This window comes from Ursus americanus, chromosome 30 (assembly GCF_024610735.1).
Source record: "Ursus americanus isolate L20-20 chromosome 30, mUrsAme1.1.p, whole genome shotgun sequence".
NCBI lineage: Eukaryota > Metazoa > Chordata > Mammalia > Carnivora > Ursidae > Ursus > Ursus americanus.
In genome coordinates, this window is record NC_142156.1 from 32395307 (window position 1) to 32414037 (window position 18731).

Sequence of the window (18731 nt, forward strand, 5' to 3'; positions counted from 1 at the left end):
GAGGCACAGCATACGAGACAGAAGGGCTATGGCAGCTCCACAGACCTCATGTTGGAGTGATCCTGTTCACACCACATCTAGCCTGTGATTTTCCTGGCAATTTCCCTATTATGAAAATAGAGACTAATTTCTCAGAAGGAACCTGTGGTCCCATCTAAGAGGAGACAGAATCCAAGGGCAATGGGGGCTCCCTGCCCTCCCGTGAGATGTGGATACTTTGTAAAGATCTCACTGATGCCATGACAGTCAGGGAGCACGGCTTCCACTAGAGGCCCTAGAGCCCAATCAGACAATGGTCCCTCTGCCAACTTGTTTGTCTCCAGAAGAACCACACCCTACAGCAGGTGCAGCCTCTGACCAGCGTCTCATAGACAGGGATCCATGACTCAGGGCACTATTCTGTGTTCAGTAGCACAAACTCCGTTCCCACTGTGCTGACAAAGATGCTGAGGGATTCCATGTACGACACTGTTCTGGCCTCAATAATTCAATAATTCAACAAGGAAAGTGCTGACTGTTTACTGGGGAAAGGAAGAACGTACGTGTTGAGAAGATTTTTGAAAATAATTGATGGTGATAACATTATGGAAAGATTGAGCTCTCAAGTGGGTGAGGGCTATCCGGAGAAACCAAACTATACACATTGTGTTGTGTGTGTGTATATGTGTGTGTGTGTTCAATTATTGTATTTTTAAATGTATGATATACTTATATGCATTTATATAAGTATATAATATACTTTATACATATATAATATGTCTTGTACATAAGTATAATATATATAAATTATATGAGGTCTACATTATATATAAATATACAAAAATGATACATATACATTTAAAATATATTTGTATACTTGTGAAGTGTATCCAATCAGGACGGACTCACATGATTATTGAGACAGGGAAGTTCGTGAGCTATCTGCCACCTACAGAACCAGTATAGTCAGCGGCATAATTCACTTAGGCCCCAAAGGCCTGAGAACCAGGGAAGCCAGCGGATCCAGGCCTTCCAGCCCATCGGGAGAAGAAGGTGATGTAAGATTCCCAGCTCAACCAGCGATGTTAGAAGTTAGGTGAATTCCTCCACCTATGGCCTTTGTTCCCCTCAAGCCCTCATGCATTGGGTCAGACACACACCTTAAGTACAACAATCTACTGTATTGAACCCACAAATTCAAATTCTAATCTCAGCCAGGAACACCCTCACAGGGACACCCAGAAATAAGGTTTCCTCTTTGCACCCTGTGCAGGTTGACACAAAAACTTCACCATCTCAGTGAACATCCTTCCTGATTCCCCAACAGGGAATCAGGCTGTTGTGAGGACATGGCATTTCCAGTGATCAACTGGGAAACTTCTGGCAACATGACTAGAGTTGGTCGCCACCGGGGTCTTCTGATACCCAGGCCTAGCTTTATTCAGTTGTTCAAGGACTCCATAGATTTACTGTTAAATCTTTTAATAAATTTATTTGGGTTTATATAATTAGTGTTCCATTCTAACTGCAATTCCAGCTAGATATCAGTTGCTCATCAGGAAAATAGATGCTTTGGCTTTCCTGAGGAAAGAGGGACACATCCAACAGCTTTCTCTTCCAATCTATAAGAGAAGGACCCATTTTCTAAAGAGCTCTGGATAACAGGGACTGTCTCTTCATTTCTATGTGGCTGATTTGAAAAGTAGAGAAGAGTCCCATTCTGGGACCAGAGCACAAAGGCAAAGAGGAAGCCATCATTGTACTCATCAGATGCAGTGTTACCCTAGGATGTTCTGGTGATCAAGCAGAGGAGGTAAAGGAGAACTGATTATCAGGACCATCCCTCATGAAGCCCCCTCTGCACAGGGTTGGGAAGCTTCTGCAGGGCAAGGGGGAGCCTGTGAACACAGGGAAAGTTTTGGTCTCACATTTCCATAACGTTGGAAATTAATACTACCAGCAGTGATAACCAGTCTCACTTTTAGCCTAGCATCTGGAGATGGTCAGGGAGGCTGTCTTGCCAGACTTGGAGCCAGAAAAGCAATCAGGGACACCTGAGGGCCCTGTTTTTGTACAGTAAACCAGCAGTTTCAAAGCCATTCCTGGGTGCTGTTGGTACCAGGAGATTTCATTATGACTCCCCAATATCATGCTGCTTCCAGCACAGGAGCTACTGACAGTCATTCCCAGAGTCTTGCAGAACACGAGAGGCTGAGTTAGGTTAGACCGAGCTCATGGCCTAAAAAGGGAAGAACACACATGCTGAGTTCAGTCCTGGGGCCTTAAAAACCTGAGGAAAAGGAGACAATGATCAGCTTAGATGTCCCTTTGGTTCCTTCCACAGAACTTCAAGAATGCCTTGAGTAAGGAAGTTGAGGAGGACCTGAGCCCAGGCCGTGGTGGAGACACCCCAAGAACACTGACTTCTGAGACCCCTACCCCGGTCCAGGCTCCTCAAGACCTCACTTATCCCCTGCCCTTACCCCAGAGAATGGAAAGCCTCTAGACAAATGTGCTTCCTGTATCTGCCTTTGCTCACCCCTTCTTACCTACCCTGCATTCTAGATAGTTTTCCATCCCAGGGCAGTAGAACATAGCTGAAGGATTAAAACATGTTGACAAGAATTTTCTAGGACACAACTCATGTTGGTGCCCAAGAAATGGAGCGAGACTTGGAATGCCCCTTAGTTCCTACAGTGAGTATCCCCATGCAGTTGACAAATAATCCCAGAACTTACCCTTTGTGCCATGTGGATCGAGGGTGAGAACAGGGCCATGAAAGGCTGGAATTAGGACAGATTCACTCTTTCTTTTGTAGGCACCAAAAACAGATCTGGAGTTGTTCACATGCCTCACAGCCTTCTTCTCCTCCTCGATAGCATGGGTTCTCATGGCTCTTTTGGTCCACTTCCTCAAGGGGCGCTGAGTCTGAGGACTGGAGGTGTTTGTGGACTTTCGAGTAAGAATTTATTGAGACAGAATAGATTTCGATCACCCCTCACACGTGGTCCTCTTCTGCAGCACTCAGGAGGAATTAGCTCTTGGGAATTCTCATTCATGACCTTCCCTAAATCCATATCCATGGTACCCCCTGGTGGCCACACGTGGTGCAACCCAAGCACCAGGGAAGGAAGCTGAATGAGAGCTGGAATCCCTGCTGTGATCCTTCTCCTCCATCCTTCTTCCCAGCCCAGTTACTACCAAGTCCCTAGATTCCTCTTCAATCCATTAGAGTTCATTTGACTTTTTTTCCGTCTTCCTCAGGATTGGAATAAGTCACATACCATACAAGGTGGCTTGGACTCACCTGTCAAGACCAGGTAGCTTCTCCCCTTCCCCAGCCTTGTCACAGGGTTCCTGTTAGTGTGAAAGTTCTTGGCTCAGGGCCAAGGTAATGTTAGAGGTCAAATAAAAGCAACCCCTGAGGGAAATCTTGATGAGCACAATGGCACGGGGAGACCAAGTGTTGATTTCTCATGACCTGATATCAAAGCTATTGCAGCATGACAGACCCCTTCCACCAGAAGGCAGGCTGAAAAATCAAGAAGCCCACATCCCTAAGGTCCCTATAAGAGAAGTGCACACTGCCTGGGTCCTGGTCAATAATATGGGCTCTGGACAACCCCGCAACTCTCCCCATCAGAATGATGAGAAGGAGAAATCCCCCCCCCCAGCAAAGAAAAGACAATGAGTCTGTGGCCTCTGCCACAGTACTAATGGATATGGATAAAACCAAATTATCAGAAATGGAATTCAGAGTAACAGTGGCCAAGATGATGTGTAGACTTGAAAAAAGTATTAACAAAAATGTTAATGAGAATATAGAATCTCTAGGGGTGGAAATGAGAGTGAATCTGGAAGAAATTAATAACTCTATGAACCAAATGCAGTCAAAACTAGATGCTCTGATGGACAGGGTCACTGAGGCAGAAGAACATATTAGCGAATTGGAGGATGGGTTAGTAGAAGAATAAGCGAAAATAGAATCTGGACTTAAAAAATTCCATGCCCACGAATGTAGGTTACAGGAGATCACTGACTCAACAAAACGATCTAATATAAGAATCATCGGCATCTGCAAGGGGGTGGAGAAAAACAGAGGTCTAGAAGAGATATTTGAACAAATTGTAGCTGAAAACTTCCCTAATCTAGCAAGGGAAACAATCATTCGTGTCCAAGAGGCAGAGAGGACCCCTCCCAAGCTCAACCAAGACAAACCTATGCCAAGTCACATCATGGTGCAATTCGCAAATATTAGATCCAAGGACACAGCATCGAAAGCAGCCGGGGCAAAGAAATCTCTCACGTAGCAACGCAAAGGTATCAGAATTATGTCAGACCTGTCTACACAGACCTGCAATGAGAGAAAGGGCTGGGGGGGCATTTTTAAAGCACTTTCAGAGAAAAACATGCAACTAAGGATCCTTTATCCAGCAAGGCTGTCATTCAGAATTGATGGAGAAATAAAGACCTTCCAGAATTGCCAGTCATTGACCCATTTCATAACCAGAAACCGGCCCTCCAGGAGATATTAAGGGGGGTTCTATAAAGGTAAAAAGGCTCCAAGAGTGATACAGAACAGAAAGTCACAACCAATAGAAACAAAGACTTTACTGGCAACATGGCATCATTAAAATCATATCTCTCAATACTCAGTCTCAACATAAATGTCCTGAATGCTCCCATAAAAGCAACAAGGTTGCAGATTGGATAAAAAGAAATGACCCATCTATTTGCTGTCTACAAGAGACTCATTTCGAACCCAAAGATACATTCAGACTGAAAGTAAAGGGATGGAATACCATCTTTCATGCAAATGGACCTCACAAGAAAGCTGGGGTAGCAATTCTTATATCAGATAGATTGGATTTTAAACTAAAGACTATAGTTAGAGACACAGAATGGCACTATATTATTCTTAAAGGATGTATCCAACAAGTGAAGATGACAATTATAAACATATGTGCCCCCAACAGGGGAGCAGCAAGATACACAAGCCAACTCTTAACCAGAATAAAAAGACATATAGATAAAAATACATTAATAGTAGCAGACCTCAACACCCCACTATCAGAAATAGACAGAACACCCATGCAACAACTCAGTAAAGGAACAAAGGCTTTGAATGCCATACTCAACGAGTTGGACCTCACAGATATATATAGAACACTACACCCCAGAACCAAAGAATACTCATTCTATTTTAATGCCCATGGAACATTCTCAAGAATAGACCATGTTCTGGGACACAAACCAGGTCTCAACCAATACCAAAAGACTGAAATTATTCCCTGCATATTCTCAGACCACAACACTTTGAAATTGGAACTTAACCACAAGGAAAAGTTTGGAAGAAACTCAAACACTTGGAGACTAAGAACCATCCTGCTCAGGAATGATTCGATAAACCAGGAAATCAAAAATCAAATTAAACAATTTATGGAGACCAACGAGAATGAAAACACAATGGTCCAAAACCTTTGGGATACTAGCAAAGGCAGTCCTAAGGGGGAAAGACATAGCCATCCAAGCCTCACTCAAAAGAATAGAAAAATCTAAAACGCAGTTTCTATATACTCACCTCAAGAAGCTGGAACAACAACAGAGGGTCAGGCCTAATCCACACACGAGAAAGCAGTTGACCAAGATTAGAGCAGAAATCAATGAATTAGAAACTAGGAGTACAGTAGAGCAGATCAACAGAAATAGAAGCTGGTTCTTTGAGAGAATTAATAAAATTGACAGACCCCTGGCAAGACTTATCCAAAGAATAGAGAAAGGACCCAAAATAATAAAATTATGAATGAAAAAGGAAAGGTCACAACCAACACCAATGAAATTGGAAGGATTATTAGAAACTTTTATCAACAGCTTTATGCCAATAAAGTAAGCAATCTGGAAGAGATGGAGGCCTTCCTGGAAACCCATAAACTACCAAGACTGAAACAGGAAGAAATTGATTTTTTAAACAGGCCAATTAATTATGAAGAGATTAAGTAAGTGATAAACAACCTTCCAAAAAATAAAACTCCAGGCCCAGATGTTTTTCCTGGGAAATTCTACCAAATATTCAAATAGAAATAATACCTATTCTCCTAAAGCTATTTCAAAAAATAGAAACAGAAGGAAAGCAACCAAACACATTCTATGAGGCCAATATTACATTGATCCCCAAACCAGGCAAAGACCCCAACAAAAAGGAGAATTATAGACTGATTTCCCTAATAAATATGGACACCAAAATTCTCAACAAGATCCTGGCTAATAGAATCCAGCAGTACATTAAAAGGATTATCCATCATGACCAAGTGGGATTCATCCCTGGAATGCAGGGGTGGTACAACATTCGCAAATCTATCAGTTTCTTAGATTTTATCCAGAAACAAAAATTCAGAAATCATATGATTCTCTCAATAGATGCAGAAAAAGCATTTGACAAAGTACAGCATCCTTTCCTGATTAAAACCCTTCAGAATGTAGGAATAGAGGGTACATTTCTCAAGATCATAAAAGTCATCTATGAAAAAAGTACAGCAAATATTATTTTCAATGGGGAAAAGCTGGAAGCCTTTCCCTTAAGATCAGGAACACGACAAGGATGCCCACTCTCATCACTATTATTCAACATAGTACTAGAAGTCCTTGCAACAGCAATCAGACAACAAAAAGGTATAAAACGTATCCAAATCGACAAAGAAGAAGTCAAACTGTCTCTCTTCACAGATGACATGATACTCTATATGGAAAACGCAAAAGGATCCACTCCCAAACTATTAGAAGTGATAGAGCAATTCAGTAATGTGGCAGGATACAAAATCAATGTTCAGAAATCAGTTGCATTTTTATACACGAATAATGAGACTGAAGAAACAGCAATTAGGGAATCCATCCCATTTACAATAGCACCAAAAACCATACATTACCTTGGAATTAACTTAACCAGAGACGTAAAGGACCTATATACTAGAAACTATAAATCACTCTTGAAAGACATTGAGGAAGACACACAAAGATGGGAAAATATTCCATGTTCATGGATCGGAAGAATTAACATAGTAAAAATGTCCATGCTACGCAGAGCAATCTACACTTTCAATGCTATCCCGATCAAAATGCCGAGGACATTTTTCAAGGAACTGGAACAAATAGTCCTCACATTTGTGTAGAATGAGAAAAGGCCCCGAATCACCAAGGAACTGTTGAAAACGAAAAACAAAGCTGGGGTATCACAATGCCGGATTTCGAGCTGTACTACAAAGCTGTGATCACAATGACAGCATGGTACTGGCACAAAAACAGACACATAGACCAATGGAACAGAATAGAGAACCCAGAAATGGACCCTCGGCTCTTTGGGCAACTAATCTTTGATAAAGCAGGAAAAAACATCTGGTGGAAAAAAGACAGTCTCTTCAATAAATGGTGCTGGGAGAATTGGACAGCTACATGCAAAAGAATGAAACTTAACCACTCTCTCACACCATACACAAAGAAAAACTATAAATGGATGGAAGACCTTGATGCGAGACAGGAATCCATCAAAATCCTAGAGGAGATCATAGGCAACAACCTCTATGACATCAGCCAAAGCAACCTTTTTCATGAGACATTTCCAAAGGCAAGAGAAACAAAAGATAAAATGAACATGTGGGACTTCATCAAGATACAAAGCTTCTGCACAGCCAAGGAAACAATCAGAAAAACTAAGAGGAAGCGCACGGAATGGGAGAATATATTTGCCAATGACGCTACAGATAAAAGACTGGTATCCAAGATCTACAAAGAACTTCTCAAGCTCAATACGCGAGAAACAAATAAAAAAATCATAAAATGGGCAGAAGATATGAACAGACACTTTTCCAATGAGGACATACAAATGGCCAACAGACACATAAAAACATGTTCAAAATCATTAGCCATCAGGGAAATTCAAATCAAAACCACACTGAGATACCACCTTACGCCAGTTAGAATGGCAAAAATTAAAAGGCAGGAAACAGCAATTGCTGGAGAGGATGTGGAGAAAGGGGATTCCCCCCTACATTGTTGGTGGGAATGCAGGTTGGTGCAGCCACTCTGGAAAACAGTGTGGAGGTCCCTTAAAAAGTTAAAAGTTGAGCTATTCTATGACCCAGCCATTGCAATACTGGGTATTTATCCCAAAGATACAGACGTAGTGAAGAGAAGGGCCATATGCACCCCAATGTTCATAGCAGCATTGTCCACAATAGCTAAATCGTGGAAGGAGCCGAGATGCCCTTCAACAGATGACTGGATTAAGAAGCTGTGGTCCATATATACAATGGAATATTACTCAGCTATCAGAAAGAACGAGTTCCCAACATTTGCTGCAACATGGACGGCACTGGAGGAGATAATGCTAAGTGAAATAAGTCAAGCAGAGAAAGAGAATTATCATATGATTTCTCTCATCTATGGAACATAAGAACTAGGAAGATCAGTAGGAGAAGAAAGGGATAAAGAAAGAGGGGGTAATCAGAAGGGGAAATGATGCATGAGAGACTATGGACTCTGAGAAACAAACTGAGGGCTTTAGAGGGGAGGGGGGTGGGGGAATGGGATAGACTGGTGATGGGTAGTAAGGAGGGCACGTATTGCATGGTGCACTGGGTGTTATACGCAACTAGTGAATCATCGAACTTTGCATCAGAAACCAGGGATGTACTGTATGGTGACTAACATAATACATTAAAAATATTATTAAAAAATCTGCGTATAAAAAAAAAAGAAAAGGGGTTCTTGTGTGCACAGCGGTTAAGCGTCTGCCTTCGGCTTAGGGTGTGGCCCCGGCGTTATGGGATCGAGCCCCACATCAGGCTCCTCCGCTATGAGCCCGCTTCTTCCTCTCCCACTCCCCCCGCTTGTGTTCCCTCTCTCGCTTGCTGTCTCTATATCTGTCGAATAAATAAATAAAATCTTAAAAAAAAAGAAAAAAAAGAAATGATGTCAAAGAAAATGGCTGGCACTTAATGAGAAATTCTATGATCGCTTCAATGAGAATTGCCTGAAGCACTGAATCTCTGATTACACTGGAGAGAAAAATACTAGTCAATATTTTGATCATTTGGACACCTAAATTTTTTCAGATCATCTCTATCAAAAGTAACCTCATTACGGGTGCATGGCTGACTCAGTCACTAGAGCGTGTTACTCTTGATCAGATTCATAAATTTCAGCACCATGTTGGGTGTGGAGACTACTTTTGAAAGACTTGAAAAGCAATTTTTAATGGGCACCTACATGGATCAGTCTGTTAAGGGTCTGCCTTAGGATCAGTCCATGATCCGAGGGCCCTGGAATGAAGCCCTGGGTCAGACTCACTGCTTGGAGGGAGTATGCTTCTCCCTCTCCCTCTCCCCACTCATGCTTCCTCTCTAATTTTTGCTCTCTCAAATAAATTAATTAATTTAAAAACATGTTTTAAAAACTGACCTTTCTTCACCTAAAACTAAAATAATATTATATACCAATTTTACCTAAATTTTTGAAACAGCTACCACTCTCATCTTTTCATAAAAATATTTAAGTGTATGCTGCTTCAATTTTTCAGAATACCCAAGAGGCTGTTCCTACAACTTGAGTCTCCACATACTCAAAACATAAAGGGCTATGGCAGTCCCATTATGTCATACTGGAGCCATCCTGTTCAAACAATATCTATGCTTAGGATTACTCTGTAAGATTCCCTATTATTAACATACTAACTACTGTCTGAGAAGGATATTGTGGCCCCATCTTAAAAAGAGACTCATTAGAATAGGAAATGGTGCCTCCGACACTCCACTGTCCATGTAGATACTTGTTAAAGATCCTATTGATGTCATTCCCGTCTGGAAGCACACTTATGCCAGATACCACAGAGAATAACCAGACAGAGGCCCCTCTACCTCCTTCAGGTTTTCTCCACCAGGACACACATCCAACATCCAGATATAGTCTTTCTACAGCCTTCCACAAACATGAGGGACTAGCTTAGGTTTTTATGCTGTGTCCTCAAAAGCAAATGCTCCTTATTACCATGATTTGACCCCAATGCTTAGGGGTCCATGTGAGGCTCCTTACCAGCCTGGATGAATAACACATGAAGGTACTGAGCATTTATTGGAGGAAGAAAGGCGGTAACTGATGGCTGAGTAATATTCCATTGTATATATGGACCACGTCTTCTTAATCCAGTCACCTGTTGAAGGGCATCTCGGCTCCTTCCACGATTTAGCTACTGTGGACAATCCTGCTATGATCATTGTGGTGCATATGGCCCTTCTCTTCACTATGTCTGTATCTTTGGGGTAAATACCCAGTAGTGCAATTGCTGGATCAGAGGGTAACTCAATTTTTAACTTTTTAAGGGACCTCCACGCTGTTTTCCAAAGTGGCTGTAACAACTTGTATTTCCACCAACAATGTAGGAGGGATCCCCTTTCTCCACATCCTCTCCAACAATTGTTCTTTCCTGCCTTGTCAATTTTTGCCATTCTAACTTGTCTAAGGTGGTATCTCAGTGTGGTTTTGGTTTGAATTTCTCTTGTCTAATGATTTTGAACATGTTTTCATGTGTCTGTTAGCCATTTGTATGTCTTCTTTGGAAAAGTGTCTGTTCATATCTTCTGCCCAATTTTTGATTTGATTATTTGTTTCACGTGTATTGAGTTTGAGAAGTTCTTTGTAGATCTTGGATACTAATCTTTTATCTGTAGTGTCATTTGCAAATATCTTCTCCCATTCCGTGGACTGCCTCTAAGTTCTTTTGACTGTTTCCTTGGCTGTGCAGAAGCTTTTTTCTTGATGAAGTCTCACCAGTTCATTTTTTCTTTTGCTTCTCTTTCCTTTGGAGATGTGTCATTAAAAAAAAAGTTGCTGTGACTGATATCAAAGAGGTTGCTGCCTATGTTCTCTTCTAGGATTTTGGTGGATTCCTGATTCACATTGAGGTCTTTCATCCATTTGGAGTTTATCTTTGTGTATGGTGTGAGAGAGTGGTTAAGTTTCATTCTTTTGCATGTAGCTGTCCAATTTACCCAGCACCACGTATTGAAGAGACTGTCTTTTTTCACTGGATGTTTTTTCCTGCTTTGTCAAAGCTTAGTTGCCCAAAGAGCTGAGGGTCCATTGCTGGGTTCTCTATTCTGTTTCATTGGTCCATGTGTCTATTTTTGTGCCAGTACCATGCTGTCTTTGTGATCACAGCTTTGTAGTAGAGCTCAAAATCTGGCATTGTGATGCCCACAGCTTTGTTTTTCCTTTTCAACACTTCTTGGCGATTCATGGCCTTTTCTGTTTCCACATAAATTTAGGGGCTTTTTTTTTCCAGTTCTTTGAAAAATGTCATTGGTATTTTCATCGGATGCCATTGAAAGTGTAGATTGCTCTGAGTAGCATGGACATTTTAACTATGATAATTCATCCAATCCATGAGCATGGAATATATTCCCATCTTTTTGTGTCTTTTTCTTCAATGTCTTTAAGAATGGTTTGTAATTTCTAGAATATAGATTCTTTATGTCTCTGGTTTAGTTAATTCCGAGATGATGGGTGATTTTTGGTGCTATTGTAAATGGAATGCATTCCCTAATTTCTCTTTCTTCAGTCTCATTGCTAGTGTGTAGAAATGCAACTGATTTTTGAGCATTGATTTTGTATCCCGCCACATTGCTGAAATGCTCTATAAGTTCTAGTAGTTTGGGGGTGGATTCTTTTGGGTTTTCCATATAGAGTATCATCTCATCTGCGAAGAGAGGCAGTTTGACTTCTTCTTTGCCAGTTTGGAAAGCTTTTATCCCTTTGTGTTGTCTGCTTGCTGTTGCAAGGACTTCTAGTACTATGTTGAAAAATAATGGCGAGAGTGGGCATCCTTGTCGTGTTCCTGATCTTCAGGAAAAGGCTTCAAGATTTTCCCCATTAAGAATGTTATTTGCTGTAGGCTTTTCATAGATGGTTTTTATGAAATTGAGGAATGTGCCTCTCTCCCTACACTGTGAAGGATTTTAATCAGGAAAGGATGATGTATTTTCTCAAATGCTTTTTCTGCCCACAGCCATCAAAAGGAACGATTTCTCAACATTTGCTACAACATAGACAGAACTGGAGGAGATAATGCTAAGTGAAATAAGTCAAGCAGAGAAAGACAATTATCATATGGTTTCACTCATTTATGGAACATAAGAAGTAGGAAGATTGGTAGGAGAAGAAAGGCAAGAAGAAAGGGGGGAAAACAGAAGGGGGAATGAAGCATGAGAGCCTATGGACTCTGAGAAACAAACTGAGGGCTTCAGAGGGCAGGGGGTTGGGGGAATGGGATAGGCTGGTGATGCGTATTAAGGAGGGCATGTATTGCATGGTGCACTGGGTGTTATATGTAACTAATGAATCATTGAACTTTACATCAGAAACCAGGGATGTACTGTATGGTGACTAACATAATATAATAAAAAACATTAAAAAAAAAACCTAGGGATGTACTGTATGGTGACCAACGTAATATAATAAAAAATAATTACTAAGAAATAAAGAGAGGAGGTAACTGGAAAGAGATTTTTAAAAGTAACTAAATGAGAGAACAGAATGAGATACTGAGTTCTTAGTTATGCTGACCTTGCATCCTGAATTGCCCCAGAGAGAGTAATTGCTAGGATGTGGCACTTTCACAACAAAAACTAGGAAGGTTCTGGCAAACTGAAAACAATTGGTTACTGAAACAGGTTTTCTGTGGTCTACACCAGGCTCATTTAAGGGACAGAGAATCCTTGGATATATATATTGTGTATTTGTACTTAGTTATTTGTCATAATTGGGATTCCTTGTAGAACGTGGGCTGGCTCCTCTTGAAACTCAGATATAATGGGGTTCCTGAGGAATGGAGACAAGCCCTCTCTTCCCATGTAGAAAATGGAACCATATTCAAAAGAGCCTACCCTGTCAGGGAGACAGGGCTGAAACCAGCATAAGGATTTATTGGTCAGATGGTAGGGGAGCTTCCCTATACGGTATAATCTCAACTCCAAATCCCCTGCTCAGCTCCTTGGATATGGGGCATTGAAGAAGAACACTGGAAAAACAGTATCTTCCTTTTCTACTCATTCCTTCATCAAGATTTTCAGCTTTTCACCGTGTTGCTCTTTTCTCAAACACCTACATGCAGAACAATATCCCACCAAGGTGGATCATGTTGACTAGAGTGTGGCAGACACTGAGTTAAGTAATACAAGGTCATTTCTGGATAAATTATTCCGACGAGGCCTAACAGAAGTGAGAGGCTGTCATTGAAAGACAGAACGTCCCTAAGACCTGTGAAAATTAGACAGAACAAAGATCTGTCAATCTCTTCCTACCATTGAGGAATGGGAAGATCATCTTCTGGGAACATGTAAAGGAACAAAGAGACTGATATTCCCCAGACAATTCACCAGGAAGCCTGTTCCACTTTACTACATTGCAGGAGGGAGAGGACCTGAGAGAGAACTGAATTCTCAAGGCCGTATTGCATGAAGCCGCCTTTATACATGGTTAGGATTGAGGAAGCATCTTCCGAGTAAGGAGGGAGGCTGTGAGAACAGGACAGGTTTTGGTTTTACTTCCCCATGAACTTAGACCACTGTGATAAGTACCACCACTACTAGCTGAGGCACAGTAATACTCAGCCTCATCCTCAGCCTGGAGTCCAGATATGGTCAGGGAAGCTGTGTTGCCAGACTTGGAGCCAGAGAAGCGATCAGGGATCCCTGATGGCCGAGTATTTACTCTGTAAATCAGAGTTTTGGGGGCCATGCCAGGATACTGTTGATGCCAGGAGACACCATTATACCTTCCAATGTCATTGCTGGTTCCAGTACAAGAAATGGTAACTGTCTGTCCCAGAGTCCCAGACACTGAGGCCGGCTGAGTCAGGGTAGACTGGGCCCAGGAACCTAAAAAAAGGATAAATGCAATAGTTAGCTCTGTGCCGGGGCCTCGGGTGAACCTGAAGAGGAGAGAAAGGATCAGCTTAGATGTTGCCAAGGAGCCTTCCGTGGGGACCTCACCTGTGCCCTGAGTGAGGAGACTGAGAAAGACCAGAGTCCAGGCCATGGTGGTGACTCCTCAACAGCACTGCCTTCTGAGACCCCCAATCCCAGGCTTGTCTCTCCCAGACCTCTATTATCTCCTCCCCCTCCCTGCCTCAGGGAGGGCGTGGACTGCATGCAAATGTGCTTCCTGCACCTTCCTCTCCTCACCGGCTCTGATCTGACCCTTCATCCTAGATACTTGTACATCCTTGGTCAGTGAATCTTAGCTGAATAGACTCAAACACTTTGACATGTACCTTCTGAAGGTCAAGAATTTGAATTTTTATGCCTGATATGTCCACAAGAGAAGGATCTCCTGAAGACATCATGCATGTGAGTTCCTGGATCTTCTGTGTTTCTGCAATACCATGAGTATTTCTCTGTGACCATGCAAGACTTGGGGCCCTTCCTTCTGTGCCCTCTGTTGGGCACCAGCTTCTCAGGATCTCTCTACTGTTAGGAAAGTGTCTCTGCTGATGCCAGTGGAAACATCTGCTGTGAGTTGGTGGTTGGTGCTGGGCTCTCCCCCAGCTGCAGGCTTGCCACAGTCCCACCCATACTTGTTGGTGGTGATGGACATGCAACATTGAAACCCATCAGCTTGTCAGTCACCCCAGCTACTTACCCACATGCCATATGGAGGGTCAGGCCCACAGGTGGAAGCAAACCCTAGGAGGGAAAAAGGAGCACCTGCCAGGACATTCTGCACATTCCACTCATGAACAAGCCACTTGCCCTTCTTTAGCCGAAAATCTCAACCTGAGAAATGAAGAAGAAAGTTTCACTGTCCATGGTACATTATCTAGTGAGAGATGAATCAGAATAGGGTTGTGTAGGTTTGATAATGAGACATTTCTCAGTGCCCAGAGGGTTATTTGTTAGAAGATTTATATTTTCCAGCTCTCCTTTCATTTATATTAGATCTATTCGTCTGACAGTAGACACATGTTTTATCTACTCAGTTTTACACCACCACTCACCCACTGGGAACCATAAAAGTAATCTCTTGACCTTGTACCAGTGAAGGAACAGAAGCATTGTGGAATATCCCTTCCTATTTCTTTCCTGTGAAAGTTTTAAAATTCATTTTCAATTTCCCCTTTTCCCTAATGCATGTTTCCACAGGTAACATAGCCCAAATTGGAAGTACTGTTATCAGGCTCAGTTTCCATTTAAGGCATAGTGAGCAGACACCACAATTCCCCAATAAATGCTGCTGTAAGCCAAGAAGTAATGCACGTGGGAGCTGTTTGAGTCCCTAGAACAAGCTCCTACAAGGCAGATTGGGAATGACATTGACATTTCAAGTAACATAGAAACAGTGCTGACTTTCCTCTTTTCCCTTCACAGTCTTGCCACCTGCCCTCAAGACAGCTGGGAGCCAGGACCAGGCACCAGCTTGAGACAGAAAGAGATCCAGGACTAGCCCATTGTTCTGGCTTGACATGTGAGAAAGATGATTTCTAACACTCAGAGCATGATTGGATAACCGTTTTTTCTTTTCTTTTAGGGTTTCTTCTTTTCCTTCTCTATGCCCATTCAGAAAGGAAATATTTGTATAGTGAGAAAAATAACAGTGATGAATTTGGGAACTTGCTTTTTGGCCCAAAGCACTATCCTCTCTGTCCTCGTGCAACAAGGCTCAGACATCAGCATTTTTATGGGAATTTCATAACAGTAGAAAGGAGCCAAAGATCCAGGTTTCTATCCACAAGACCAGAAGGAAGATCCAGGGAACTTGAAATACTGGGGAGATGGTAGAGGGAGACAAGCCTGGGGAAACAATGCTGTAAGTTTTTTACGAGTTCGTGATTCATTTTTTTTTTAATAATGATTTTTTATTTTATTATGTTAGTCACCACACAGTACATCCCCGGTTTCCGATGTAAGGCTCGATGATTCATTAGTTGTGTATAACACGCAGTGCACCATGCAATACGTGCCCTCCTTAACATTTCTAAGCCACACTTGTGCAGTGTCTGACACTAAGGAGGATGGAAAGATGAGGGTAAGAGAACTGGAAGGGGCTTCCACTGACATCCCAGATGTGATTTGTGGAACTCAATGTGTAGTTCCACTTAGGACAGATGCAAATAACAGAACAAAGGCTTTGCAAAGAGTCTGACAGAGAAATCACATTCCACAGAAGGCTCTTTGAAACTAGGAGCTTGGACTTGATTGGGTCAAGTATCTGCTAAAACAAAAAGTTCAATTGGGATTTACACAGGAATCCCAGTTTCATAACATAACACTGGATAGATTCAGGACAGGTGCCAAAATTACTCAGTATATGAAACAAGGAAAATCCCAGCTGGCCTGGAAAAGAAATTTAAAGATACTTAACCCAGTACGACAGATAATTTGGATTTTCTCACAAAGACTTTCAACCAGCTACTTAAAAACTGACACAAAAAAAGGGGAGAATTTCTTTGAAAATTACCAGAGGGATAGTACATCTCAGCCAAGAAATAGAAGACATAATGAAGCACATCTCAAAAGTACATTATATGGAACTGACTACAGATTGGAAAAGAAAAGACTAATGACTTCAGGGTCATAGCATACAAAAGTATGCAATCTAAATTATGGATGGAAAAAAGATTTAGGGATCAAAAATTATCAGAAAATTGTGGAACCTCTTCAGGTGCCCCAAAATGCATAGAATAGGGTATCCTAAAAGAGAAAACAAGGAGCACTAAAAGGAAACACGTGTTTCCAGAAGCTGAACAAACCCCAAAGACAAGAAACATAAAGAAAGGCACATTTTTTCTGATTTGTGCAGGTGTGGACTCTTTTCCAGACAGCTGTTTGACTTGAGTAAGTATTGATGTTGTAGTAATTCATCAACCAAGGAATTTTGTCCCCTCATGACTCTCAACTGGTCATGAGTATCGAAATGATGATGGAGATGAAAACAAAAATTAGAGTGAGTGCAAGTTATTACATAAACAGCTAAGTCTCTATAACACCTCTCTCTAGTGTAGTAAGACAATAGTCCGTGTTCTACCAGCCACTCCACAAACAGATTCGTCTCAGGAGAGCATAAAACATGGTGCTTTCTGGTCTGAGCTAGGTTTGTCTTCACAGGACAAAGCACCAATGTCATGGTCAGTCAAGATGACACCCTTTCTCTCCCTCAAGAGAAGTGTCCAGGGACTCCTCCTGGAGGACATGCTGAGCCAGTTAGTAGAAAATTTGGGAGTCCTAAACCCTGACAATATTCCTGCTAGATACTCAGTAACTGGCGCACATAGAGCAAGACCAGGTTTCCAGTTCTAGAAGTCTCTCATCTTCTCCCAGGGCCTTGTCGGTCCTCTTCAGTAGGTGCTGTGCTAAACTCCCAGGAAACTCAACCCACACAGATCCTGAGGCTCTATTAAGCTTAAGGTCTCCTGGGATCTCACCCAAAGGACACATTATCCTTTCCTTTCTCAGCTAGTTTGTCACATTCTACTCACTGTTTCAGATTCCCAAAAGTTTGGGGATTCATACCAAGGTGAAAAGAATGTGTAGGAAATAAAAGGGGTGAATAATACCACACACAATATATGAGTAAATTGCAGATAGGATAGACAGCTGATAGGTTTTATTATTTTTTTTTTAGGTGGCTCTGCTTTGAGTGGGTAGATGTGGTTTCCATTTATTTTTCCTTCTTAAATAAAAACATTTATTTTATGCACTTTTGTTTAGATATGATAAGCATCATAATGAAAGAATTTTGAAAGCAAACTCAAACAGACCTCAGCAATTTTCCTGTCCTTTACGTAGAGCAGACTGTGAACAAATATAGAAGAGACAGTTGCCATGAGCACCTAGATGAAAAAGGAGAAAACACTACCCCTGTGGGTATTTTGTTTTTCGTGGAAATAAATTCACACAGACTCCTTGAGAAGAAACTCTAAAAGAGAACAGGCCAATGGTAGGACAAAGCCACTCTCCCATGGTTCTGTTGCGGCTGTGGTCTGTGACCTCCCTCCTGGCGCACCCCAGCATGTTCAGGGCAGATCCAGAAGGCAGGTAAAATGGAAGGAAAGATAAGCCTGAATATGGAATGCTTTGGAGACACAAAGACAAGACAAGAATAGGCCAGGCTGCATCCTGAGTAATTCCCTACAAATGTGCCTTGACTCTAACAGTAAATACAAAACTAAAAAAAAAAAAAAAATGTTGGGTGGGAATGAAATTGTCTCTGATCACCAAGAAAGAAAGGCCTTGCTCTCCTTACTTTTTGTGTTTACCAAGAAAACATGAGTTGTAAATATTTCTCTACCCACAGTTAAATTACTTAATGTGTTTCGCACACATATAAGACCCTTTTCAGGTGTACAGCCAAGGGATCACTTTCTCAAGTTCCTGAGACTCATCACTTTAAAATGAAAACAGCAAGGAAGAGAGTGTCCCTACTTTACAGATTCTTTGACAGATGAGAGAATCAGTCTAACATGACTGGGAACCTGGCTCCAAGATGCGAAGATACTTCCTGGCATGAATGTAAGAAATTGTTTTTCCCAGAAAGTTTGATATTTACCACTAATGCTATGTATATGTTTTAAATATTCTCTCCCATTCCATAAGTGGTCTTCACTTTGTGAAATTCCCAAGGCATCCACTCCATTCCTGACGTTTTGTTGGATCACAAGACACAAAGGGAAACCAGCACTGCCCTCTACCAGTGTGAGGAATGGTGCA

General features: G+C 41.7%; 1 protein-coding gene and 1 gene segment (V, D, J or C); both read right to left on the minus strand.

Moving 5' to 3' along the window:
• LOC123792759 (immunoglobulin lambda-1 light chain-like) overlaps window positions 1-14162 on the minus strand; it is a 343464-nt gene extending 329302 nt beyond the window's left edge. The window contains exons 1-2 of the mRNA XM_087857557.1: window positions 14019-14162; window positions 13600-13904 (exon numbers count right to left, since the gene is read on the minus strand). Of these exons, the coding sequence (XP_087713683.1) occupies window positions 13600-13904; window positions 14019-14064 (351 nt within the window). The 5' untranslated portion in view covers window positions 14065-14162. The remainder of the gene's footprint in view (window positions 1-13599; window positions 13905-14018) is intronic.
• Window positions 1-18731, minus strand: part of LOC123792755 (immunoglobulin lambda-1 light chain-like) — a 388881-nt gene that overhangs the window by 325256 nt on the left and 44894 nt on the right.